At 33.3% G+C, this 11,453-nt stretch overlaps 3 protein-coding genes across 4 annotated transcripts; 1 reads left to right on the top strand and 2 right to left on the bottom strand.

Moving 5' to 3' along the window:
- Positions 1–890: 890 nt before the first annotated feature.
- On the top strand, positions 891–3,204 carry LOC105973087 (mitogen-activated protein kinase homolog NTF3). Of its 2 annotated transcripts, none has more exons than XM_012998095.2 (3): positions 891–1,618; positions 1,721–2,158; positions 2,304–3,204. In XM_012998095.2, the coding sequence occupies exons 2-3, from the start codon at positions 1,733–1,735 to the stop codon at positions 2,982–2,984; spliced, it is 1,107 nt and encodes a 368-aa protein (XP_012853549.2). In that variant the 5' UTR covers positions 891–1,618; positions 1,721–1,732; the 3' UTR covers positions 2,985–3,204. The 2 variants fall into 2 exon arrangements, with proteins under 2 accessions (XP_012853549.2, XP_088682604.1); XM_088826478.1 differs by having other exon boundaries at positions 1,006–1,618; positions 1,724–2,158.
- A 1,094-nt stretch (positions 3,205–4,298) lies between these two features.
- LOC105972885 (sister chromatid cohesion protein PDS5 homolog C) lies at positions 4,299–5,114 on the bottom strand. The gene has a single exon (XM_012997865.2). The coding sequence runs from the start codon at positions 5,112–5,114 to the stop codon at positions 4,299–4,301; it is 816 nt and encodes a 271-aa protein (XP_012853319.2).
- A 386-nt stretch (positions 5,115–5,500) lies between these two features.
- On the bottom strand, positions 5,501–8,394 carry LOC105972900 (uncharacterized). The gene is made up of 3 exons (XM_012997882.2): positions 7,973–8,394; positions 6,753–6,890; positions 5,501–6,551 (listed from the first exon to the last, which is right to left on the bottom strand). The coding sequence occupies exons 1-3, from the start codon at positions 8,093–8,095 to the stop codon at positions 5,646–5,648; spliced, it is 1,167 nt and encodes a 388-aa protein (XP_012853336.2). The 5' UTR covers positions 8,096–8,394; the 3' UTR covers positions 5,501–5,645.
- Positions 8,395–11,453: the final 3,059 nt, after the last annotated feature.

Consider the following 11,453-nt stretch of genomic DNA (forward strand, 5'->3'; position numbering starts at 1 on the left):
TTCCAATTTTGACTCATGAGTATCAAGCTGTACGGAAATTAATCAACAAGACCTTGAATTATCTCACAAATTCAACCTAATTTCAGATTAGAATATGAACAAAGTTTTACAACTTAATCCATGAAAATATAGATTTCATATAACCCGAAACAAGCAAATTTAGCAAACATAAAATCCCCGATGATCCAAAACATGGTGGCTCTGATACCACTTGTTAGAAATTTTATCGTATATACATACGAATTCCCAAGAACCAACATGCTTGAATCAACGAGAATTAAACCTAAACATAAACACGGAAGCGTACCTTACATCATGTAATCGAATCTTCGAATCTCCACCGGATTTGGACAGGTCTTCCAAAGAATCCGCAGTTCCTTAATTATTTCTCTAACGATGGATTTTAGAAGAGACAGAAATGATTGCGTTTCTTTGGGGACCACGACCCTTTATATAACTGTAGAGTCCAGTTATATTATAATTGTGATTCAGTCCCATTAATAAATCACAACTAAGCCCTAATTGTCTCTACACATTAGGCCCATAATTATAGTTTAATACCCATAAGTCCAACCCAATAACCTTTATTAGATCACAATTAATTTGGACTTTCATTAAGATAGCCATACACATTTACGTCACATATATGAGCCCACATAATTATTGAAATAATTCCAACAGGTAGATCTTTAATCCAATTAATAATTACATGCTAAGCAGTAGTTTTAGGTTAACAAATTGAGACCACTGAAAAGATAATGATTGAGTTTGAGTGACACCTTATCCTAATTAACATGTGGTAATAAGATTGACAACCAAAACATGTTTATAACTAACTACACTACCAATTGCAAATTAGTATAATAAAAGAAAGTTATATATAATTGCTTGTAATTGATGAGCAGCCGGCGTGCATGTAATATCTTTACACGTGGGACATGCTGTCCTGTAAATTTGATCCTCGTCAAATTAAAGAACCTTCCAACTTTCAAAATTGAACCACTCACTCACGCCAAGAACTCTCCATTATTATTATTATTTCACCAAATTCGGACAGATTCTCTCTCTAGTTTGCCAATTAAGAAAGCATTCTTTCTATTTCTATATCTATATCTATATCTATATCTATATCTAATCAACAAAAGTAGGAAATACAATTTGTGAGGATTTCTTACATTGTATTTGAACAATATCTGTAATCTGTCATCTGTTAGAGAGAGAGAGAGATAGCTGTGTTTGTAATTAGTGGATTGTGGAGAACACCGCCATCTGATCAATTATATCCTTTCTTTTTTCTTATTCTTGTGCAAATAAATCCACCCACACCTTCATACTGATCTCATCAATTATTGACCAAGAAAGAATACACTAGGAATTTGGGTTGCCCAGAATTAGAGCTATAAATCTCCCTTTTCTTTTTTCTTAATGATCATCACCGAAAGATTCTTGATTTTTTGAGGCTTTGGTTTTCCTTTTTTAATTTCGGAGATGGTAAAAGTGGAAGATTGAAGGGAAAGGGAAGTGAAGATTCCAATTTCCAATATTATTATTATTATTATTATTATTATTTCACCCCACTCCATTAATCCAAAGATTAGCCGCTGATTCACCCAAAATTGTAAGTTCCCTTTGTTAAAAATCTCATCTTTTATTTTTGTTGTTGTGTTAGTTCAGTTATTAAAATAAAGATTTTTTTTTTTTAATGGAAAACTCAAAACAGCAGTGAAATTAAATGGCAACTCCTGTGGAGCCTCCAAATGGATTAATGAGGGCAAAGGGGAAGCATTTGTACACAATGTGGCATACTCTGTTCGAAATCGACACAAAATATATCCCTATAAAGCCCATTGGCAGAGGGGCTTATGGGGTAGTTTGTTCTTCCATCAATAGGGAAACAAATGAAAGAGTGGCCATCAAGAAAATCAACAATGTTTTTGGAAACCGAATCGATGCCCTTAGAACTCTTAGGGAACTTATGTTGTTGAGATGCATAAAGCACGAAAACGTTATTTGTCTCAAAGATGTTATGATTCCCACTAATTTGTATGGTTTTAAGGATGTTTATTTGGTTTACGAATTGATGGATACTGATCTTCATCAGATTATCAAGTCCTCCCAGCCTCTGTCTAACGATCACTGCAAATACTTCATTTTTCAGGTAATTGAGACAATGGCTTTTTGTTGGATGATAAAAAAATAATAATTGTAATTTGATTTGTTCATCTCTGCTATTATTTTATATTTTTGAATTAAGAGATGCAAGATTGCTTATTTTATGCTTGCAATACTCTGATTGAATGCAGCTGCTTAGGGGGTTGCAATATCTCCATTCAGCCAACATTCTTCACCGCGATTTAAAACCCGGAAATCTCCTAGTCAACGCTAATTGCGAGCTAAAGATTTGCGATTTTGGGCTTGCTCGAACCAATAAAAACAACGGTCAATTCATGACAGAATATGTAGTCACACGATGGTACCGTGCACCTGAGCTTCTGCTATCCTGTGATAACTACGGAACCTCAATCGATATCTGGTCCGTTGGGTGCATCTTGGCCGAAATCCTCGGCCGAAAACCAATCTTTCCAGGAACCGATTCCCTCACTCAACTCAAGCTAATAATCAGTGTACTCGGTAGCCAATCAGAAGCCGATCTCGATTTTATCGATAATGCTAAAGCAAAGAAATTTGTAAGATCACTTCACTTTTCAAAAGGAACTTGTTTTTCTTCCTTATATCCATACGCGGACCCCCTGGCAGTTAATTTGTTGGAGAAGATGCTTGTGTTTGATCCTAGAAAAAGAATAGCGGTTTCGGAGGCTCTTTGTCACCCTTATATCTCGAGTTTATATGATCCGAGTTTAAATCCTCCGTGTCAGTATCGTATAAATGTGGATATAGATGAGAATATTGGAGAATCGGTTATTAGGGAGATGATGTTGAGAGAGATCCTCCTTTACCACCCTGAAGCTGCTGTTATATATTAATGTTTTTTTGTCACGCGATTTCTTATTTTTATTCAATTGAGATGGACGGGGGACGGATCACATTAATTCCGATGATATCCGGGGATTAATTCTTTAAGATGTGTAACTTATTGCGGATTTTAATCTTTGGTTAACAAACATTATTTTGGACTAGTATGGCATGTTGAACCAATACTGTGTGCCTTTAATGAAATAATATCTGGCAAGATTTGATATTGCATTAATGTAGCCATGCAAGAGAATCATGCATGCATGCCAAAGTTTGATGAAATAAATCCAGGAATGAATGACAGAGTGTATATATATATATATATATATATATATATATATATATATATATATGTATATATATATATACTCCCCTAGATGTTATTAAGGCTAGATAGTGAACAGAGAAAGATGTTCCGTAAATTAAGTTTGAAATGTTTAGGCAGTAGTAGTAGTTCAAAGAGTGGAAAATACATTGCGAGGAAAAAACTAGGAAAAGATGGGTTGCAAAAGATAGAATTTGAGGAGAGTGAATCAAAAATAATTTTGAATCTATTGTTCGATAAAGATCATAACATGGGAACGAAAGAATTGAGTTTCAATATTGATGTTGTGGACGATGACACGAATAAGACGTACTCGTTGAAACTAATTAAGAAGGATAGCCATTTTGGATTCTATCAAGATTGGGGAAGCCAGGTTGTCTCAGACAGGAAGTTTAATGGTAATGAAGAGATTGGTTTTTATGTTGATTCCAAAAAATGGGAGATCCACTTTTCTGTGCTTAATACTAATACTAATGCCGATGCTGCTCACCCTGGTCCTCCTGATACCGATGATGATGACGACGACGATATAGAAAAAATGAAAACTTGCCCTCCAAAATCAGAGAAGCAGTTGTCCTACCCTCTAAAGAAAGAATTATATTTACCTAATTAATATTGAATCAAGTTCAGATGTCAAAGAATAATAAATATATTATTGTTGTGTACGTACACAAATGAGAAATTAATTATAAATCATGTTACCTGCACCTTAATAAGGTGATTGGAGACAGTGAGCTTATTTTATCAAGAGAGTTGGTGCTTCTAAGTTGTAACACAACCAACCTATTATAGTAAGACATAATATTGAGTGTACTAAAATCATATTATATATAGTTGAACCGGTAATTTTATTCTAAAACAGTGTAAAAACAAAGCAAAAAATATGAAGTAATAATAAACTAGAAAAGGTAGAGAATAGAAGATGATGATATTATTGAATGATCAGCGCATATATAGAGATGGAACGCAACAATCGGAAGATGATAGTACCATAACAGAGTCATAATATTGGGGTATCTTCATCAGTGACTGAACCGGGGTCCTCTTGTGCGCAAACAGAAGCTACAACTTCACCAAAATCATAGAAAGAAGCATCTAATGATTTTACAGCTTTTGCTAAGTAAGGTGTAATCTTCTCCACTGAATTCTGAATAACCCTCTCTGCCAATGTACTCGAAATCGTCGTCATAAAATGATCAGCCTCGTTTTCCCTTTTCAAAGTAGCCAAAATAGGGTTGAGTACATCCTTTGAGGAATCGTCGATTTCTTCCAAAACAAGAGTCATAACTATCTCCATGGATTCAAACATCCTTTCGTCATAATGACGATCAACTCTCAGAAAGTGTTGGAACATCTCAACAATCATAGTCTCACAATGTATATCCAACATGATCAGAAAGGACCTCACATTGGCCATGGATTCAAGCATACTCCCCCTTTTCCCATACCATCTGCTTGATACATCCCACAGATTCTCAAAGCACGACACAATCAATTCAAACACATCCTTCATTGTCTCGTCGTCTTCCGGGGCCTCTGGAGCAGTAATTCTGATTAACTCGCTGAAGCAACAACCTACGCCTACTTTTACGTCGGCCTCGGAATGCTTCAGTATCTCTTTTGCCGCCAGGGCCTTGCTTACCGGAGAAAGAGCAGCTAGTATGGCTGTGGAGGGCGACTGATAAACTTTTGATAAAAGTTGCTCAATTTGATCGAGAAGATGGATCAATTCCTTGACCGAAGACGGAGGACGAAGAAGACTGTTCCCAGCGGCGATGAGCCCTTTTTCAATTTCTTCGTCCGAAACTAGTTCCATCGTTTTTGTTTGCTCTATCAGATTTTACGATCAAAGGACAAAATACCAAATTCAATTCGATGGACGAAACCCTAGCTGAGCGGAGACGAAGGTTAAATTGTTGAACGTAGCATTCTCCAACTACTGTTATATAGACACATGTACGAGTCCTAGAACACATATAATCCCTTCTTTTTTTTTTTTTTTTTTCCTTTTTCCTTTTTTTAGTAATTAGTAATAAAATATAAAATTATTGTAAGTGCAACACTAAATACACAATTTATATTTTTATTAATTATTAATAAAATATAAAATAATTTCCATTAAAATAGATTGTATATAATATTTGATATTATATAATACTTTTGTCGAATTATAATATATGAATTGACAATAATAGAACTGAATGGTGCTAAAGAAAATTCAATGGAAACATAATCAACATTGAAAATTGTCAATTGAAAAGAAAATAAGCAAAAATATATATCATCATCAAAACAAACAATTCCTTGTAAATGATGAAGATTAGATGATTAGAGGAATGAATTTATATTATGAATTGAGAAGGCCATCCACCAAACTCTTGTTGACTATAGAAAGTATTGTATCATGGATGTCAAGAACAACTCTTTTGCTCTCATCAGCTTTTGCCTTGTTTGCTACCACCTCCTCTTCAGCTTCACTTAACTTCTGTTTTACTTCACTTAACTTTTGTTTTACTTCACATACTTCCCTTGTATATAATTCCACCTTCTTCTCCGCTCTTGCACTCGCTTCTTCATCTTTCTTCGCCTCTTGTTTAAGTTGTATGTATTCTAGAAAACCCTTCTTTGCCCGAGAAATATGCTCCAACCTCTTACGAATCCATCCAACGTTCATCTTCACTCGCTCAAAGTCATCAACTTGTTCGAGCATGTTGTCCAGCTCTATACGTGTTATATTACCTAAAGTGGTCCCCTCCAGTTTCATATAAATATCGCACAGATCTTCAAGGTGGTGCGAGAGGATTTTGGGAGATTTCAGAACGCATTCGCTTGTGATGTCTCCGTGTTTGTCAAACACTGCTCTAAGCAAAGGAGCAACCTCTTTCTTGACTATGAATCTCTCTTTCACAAACTCATAGGCGGGACCCACATTGGAAACAACTTCCTCCGGATCTTCGTCTAATTCATCCAAGGCCTTTTGGGCAAACTCCGTAACGCAAAAGCTCTTCTCTTGCTGCATATTTGGAGGTGGTGGTGATTGGCAGTACTGTGCAGTGATTTTGGAGGTGAGATTATCGAGGTCAAGGGTCTGATAGCTAATCGGAGGAGACCAATTAGCCGATCCGGCTGAAGCAGAGATGTTGTCAAAACCATTGTTTGTCTGAAAATCTCCTAATTTAGTTCGCTCAAATACCACCTTGTTTCTAGTGACAGAGAGACTCGATGCAGCTGTAGTAGTTGTAGCATGGTGGACCTGCATATGGATCGTAGATTTATAGATAGATACATGTATGCATAATTACAAATCAAACAAAGCACAACGTGTGTGTGTGTGTGTGTGTGTGTGTCTATATATATATATATATATATATATATATATATATATATATATATATATATATATATATATATATATATATATATATATATATATATATATATATAAGGTTGTTACAGCTGCATTGGCTTGTTGTTGGTTAGTCTGATTCCTGGTGATGCATCGAACAGGACTTCTCAACGGAGAATGGTGACCAAGGCCAATGGTTGTGGAACGTGTTCTTGGGATTTTGGAAAATGCACGCTCGACCTGCATCTGTAGAAATGGAAGAATTAAAGTCAATTACGAAAATATATCATTGAACAACAATAACAACAGGGCATAAAGATGAGACAAGGATTTAATTTAATACAACCTGAATATGTGATGGGCATGAGAAAGAAAATGAAGATTCTAAAAGAGGTTATATATATATATATATATATATATATATATATATATATATATATATATATATATATATATATATATATATAACTAAGAACTTCATTAATTGCTGTATATCCATTTGTGATGTCCATAAACATACAATTCTGTAAACATTACAATATGATGATAAGGTCATTAATTATTGCACTTTACACTAAGCAACTAACTAATAATCCTTACCAAAGATGGATATGTTAGCAATTAAATATTAATAAAAGTATTAATTTCTCATAAAAAAAAAAACTAGGTTATCCGTTTGCTGATTATTTCTCAACTCATACTAACCAACCAACCAACCAATAATGTAGCCAAGTATATAATTAGGCATTAGCTTGTTGACAAGTTGTCGATTGCAAGTTCTTATGTTGAATTGCGTGTTCAACATTTTTCCATCATTGTCATAAATCATCATAGCAAGGTAGGCATTAATATCAAACAAGCACATCACACAAATCCGTAGATAAATTGAACAGCACGACATTGGAACCATAGCAGGATTTATTAAGACTAAATAAGTGTCGAGAGAAATGAAATGAGCATAAATATACATAGTAATCTAGCATGAAAATAAATTTAAATTTCATATGTAAGTATATTCGAAACAAGATTGTGCATACAAACAACAACGATCAGGAAAAAAGACACGAGTAGCAGAACAATTGAGAAATCATATCATAAGGGAAAATGTGATGACATTTTGAATATAAAAGAAAATTTCCCAACTCCAGTTTAGGGGAAAAATGATCAGAAGCCAGTAAATAAACCCACAACAATCATAGATAGCAGCATGCATATATGTTTCAGAAAGTAAGAAAAAATCCAACATTTATTTCTTGATTTGATTAATTACCTGATGTATTGTATTTGAAATAAAACCAAAAAAGAAAAGAAAAAAAGTGATTATATACCTGATTATCTGTAGAACGGAGACGGATAGTATAATTGTGGGAGTGATCATCACTTTCTTCGGTAGTCATTTCACATCTTCCTCTTCCTCTTCGTTTTCCACTTCTTCCTTTTACCCCTGTCATTTTTGTTTATTTTTTTTTTATTTTTTAAAAGACAGAGAAAGAAACCCTTGTTCTTTCTCAGAGAGAGAGAGAGAGAGAGAGAGTTGTACTGGTACTGGTACAGGTAGTATTAATCGAGGAATGGCTAAATAAATAATGAGGAGGAGTTGTCGGTTTGTGATTGCATATTGGTTTTGAAATGCAGAAAGCATGTTAACACACACACACACTCAAGGTTTTTTATTTGCTCTTTTTTGGCAACTCTGATTCTTCTGAAGCTCTGCGTTCTTCAACCCTGCTCTAATTGCCTATACGTATATAGCAATGCCTTTACGTCCAATCATATTTTTTATATTATTTCTTTTTTATGCAAACCCATTATAACTTGTTTGATGTTTCTTTACAAAATTATTATTTGAAATCAACAATTAATTATGATTTTTGCAAAGGTATCAATCAATATGTTCAAGAGTTTATATTTACAGGGTAATTTTGTTTTTACCAACAAAACTATAAACTAATAATAATAAACAAGAAATACAAATATGACATTATTAATAGTACTATTAACCCTTTTTTTTTTTTCTCTTTTTTTCTCTGTCAAAATTGTTTGTGATACCACTGATTAAACGGCCTACTCGTGTGGCCCATGGGCCAAGTCCCACTTCATATAGTTTTTCTTCCACAAGCCCATATATATACCCTGTAATATAACTCAAAATTATTATTATTATTATTATTATTATTTAATTTCTTTTAATTTTTTTTAATTTTTTAATTTTTTTTTTCATTTTTATTTTTATTTTTCTTTTTCGTTTTAATAACTTTTTTTCTCTATCAGGTATGTTAATCGACTATGATGACCTATAGTCGATTAATGAACCGATAACTAAAAATAACAAATTACAATTACAAAAAATGCAAACTCAACTATATTTTACAAAAACAAACAATATACAAAAAATATAATTAATTTTTACAATTGGAATCAATAAACAAAAAGTCCAAAAATAAAATAAAAATTGGAGTCAATGAAGCATATTAATCGACTATGATGTGAAGCATAGTCGATTAAGAATCTGCTATTAAAAATAACAAATCACAACTGCGAAAAAATGCAAAATCAACTATATATTACAAAAACAAAAAATATACAAACATTATAAATGATTTATACAATTGGAATCAATAAACGAAAAATTCAAAAATAAAATAAAAAAATTGGAGTCGATCAACCTTAATCGACTGCCAGAGCATAGTCGATTAGCTTAATCGACTATGAACATTTACATAGTCGATTAACGCTTCAGCCTGCGCGAAATTCTCTACATACGCCGTCCTCCGCCCGATCCACAAAAAAACCCTAAATCTGCTTCCCCATTGTCACCACACCGCCGCCACAACACACCATCACCACCTGACTTTGACATTATGACGATTTTTTTATTACAAATAAATAAATAAAATCACAACTCGCACAACCAACCAAAGCAGAACCACCACCCATCAAAATCCGATTCCGGCGACAAATCGATAATTTTACCTCTTTTCGCCGTCGATGTAGCAATCGTGGCATTTGAATTCTGAATCACTATCAAAATCAATTATAATGTTTGATGGGTGCTTCCTCTTCTTTCTTTCTCCGTCTTCCGCGACGGCGGTGGCAGCGACGGAGAAGATTGCCGGAGAAAACAGAGAAAAAAAAAAAACAGAGAAGAGAAAACATAGACGAGAGAAAAAATCTAGAAACGTAAAAGCGGCCGAATGAAAAGTTAAATATAAGATTAAGGTTTTGAAAGAGTATTAATAGACAACTAATGGTACTTTTGTAATTATGAAAATATTACATGGATGAAATATTATCTAAGGGGGTTTTCTCTAATTATTTTTGGGAGGGGTGTTTACTCAATTATATTTCCTAGATGAGGGGGTTTTCTCTAATTTTCCCCATAATGAGACCAAAACCTCAACAATCAACATCATTATTAGATCAGTGAGTCTTTCTCCTTCCTTTCATCCGTAACTCTTAACTTATATTATCCAAACCAAAACTTATTAGCATCTCAATTTTGGGTACTTAAGTTGTATAATGTTGTCAGAATTAATAACACTACACTACTACTCACTATATATGCATCTCACTCGAGTCGGAGACATGCATGATTATAACTTAGAATGCAAGATATAATTAACCCAATTAATTAATTTAATATCGTCTCATACTAAGAATTGTATTAATTATCTATAATTTTAAAATACTAATTGGTCATGCTGATTTAGAGTTTTAGATACGCAAAGAAAGGCCACACTTTTTGGCCCACAAACATATTTTGGGTATTGTGATGAAAACTCCAAGCACGAGCTTTCTAATAAATAGTTATAAAAAAAAAAAGGTCTGTGAATGAAAAACAAGGTCTATGATTCATATAAAATGCTAATTAAAAATGAATAAATTATAATCGATTTGGTGAAACACATGTTAAAATCTACTCTAAATAGTATATTTTGTTAATTTTGTTTGGGTGTATACGAAAAAAAAAAAAAAAAAAGTTAACGGGTTTGCAACGGACACCAATAAAGTATAAATGTGAAAACGGTAGATTTGTGGGCGTTAATTAATTAGCGGCAATGGAGGAGGGACGTGGGCTTGGGCCTCCATGGTGGGTGGGCCCCAAAAAGACCGAACAACCACCTCTATTTTTATTTCTAGTAATAAGATTATAATTCATGTGCAGTGGTCCTATCTCTCTATATTAATGAATTATTATTATGAGCCAATCACGCCTTTCCCACCACAAACCTAATCATGCAAATTAATTAACTCATACTCAATAAAACATTTGTTTCGCTGTAATAAACTTGTTTTCCAACGATTTTTTTTTAAATTTCAATGTTTAATTCATCGACAACTTAACATGCATAGTAAAATGATATTATAAGTATTTGTTTGGGGAACTTTTGGAATTAACCATTAATTAAAATTGATCGAAATTTCGTAAATATTTCAATTCCATTAAAAAGGGTTAAAATTTATTTAGTGAAAAACAAGAAGACAAAGAATACCCAAAAACATGTTTTATTGCTACGACAAGAAATGATGGTACAGTGAGAAAAGGATATAAATTAAACATATAAACATACATTATTGATTATTGTTGCCATTTTGTGAAAAGATGGGTCTTAGCAACTGCACCATCAACTTTCTTTATTTATTTGCTTTTTTTTTTTTTTTTTTTTTAATATTGAGGTGTGAATGTAATAATCCTAAATTCCGTGTCCATTGTTTGTTGTTAAAGTTGGATTGACTTCACCAAATTATTTTTGGGCGAATGACAAAAAGGCCCATCACATGGGACTTAAATGCATTTTGATCCACAAA

The sequence above is a fragment of the Erythranthe guttata genome, chromosome 12 (genome assembly GCF_056151865.1).
Source record: "Erythranthe guttata isolate IM_541 chromosome 12, IM_541, whole genome shotgun sequence".
Lineage (NCBI taxonomy): Eukaryota > Viridiplantae > Streptophyta > Magnoliopsida > Lamiales > Phrymaceae > Erythranthe > Erythranthe guttata.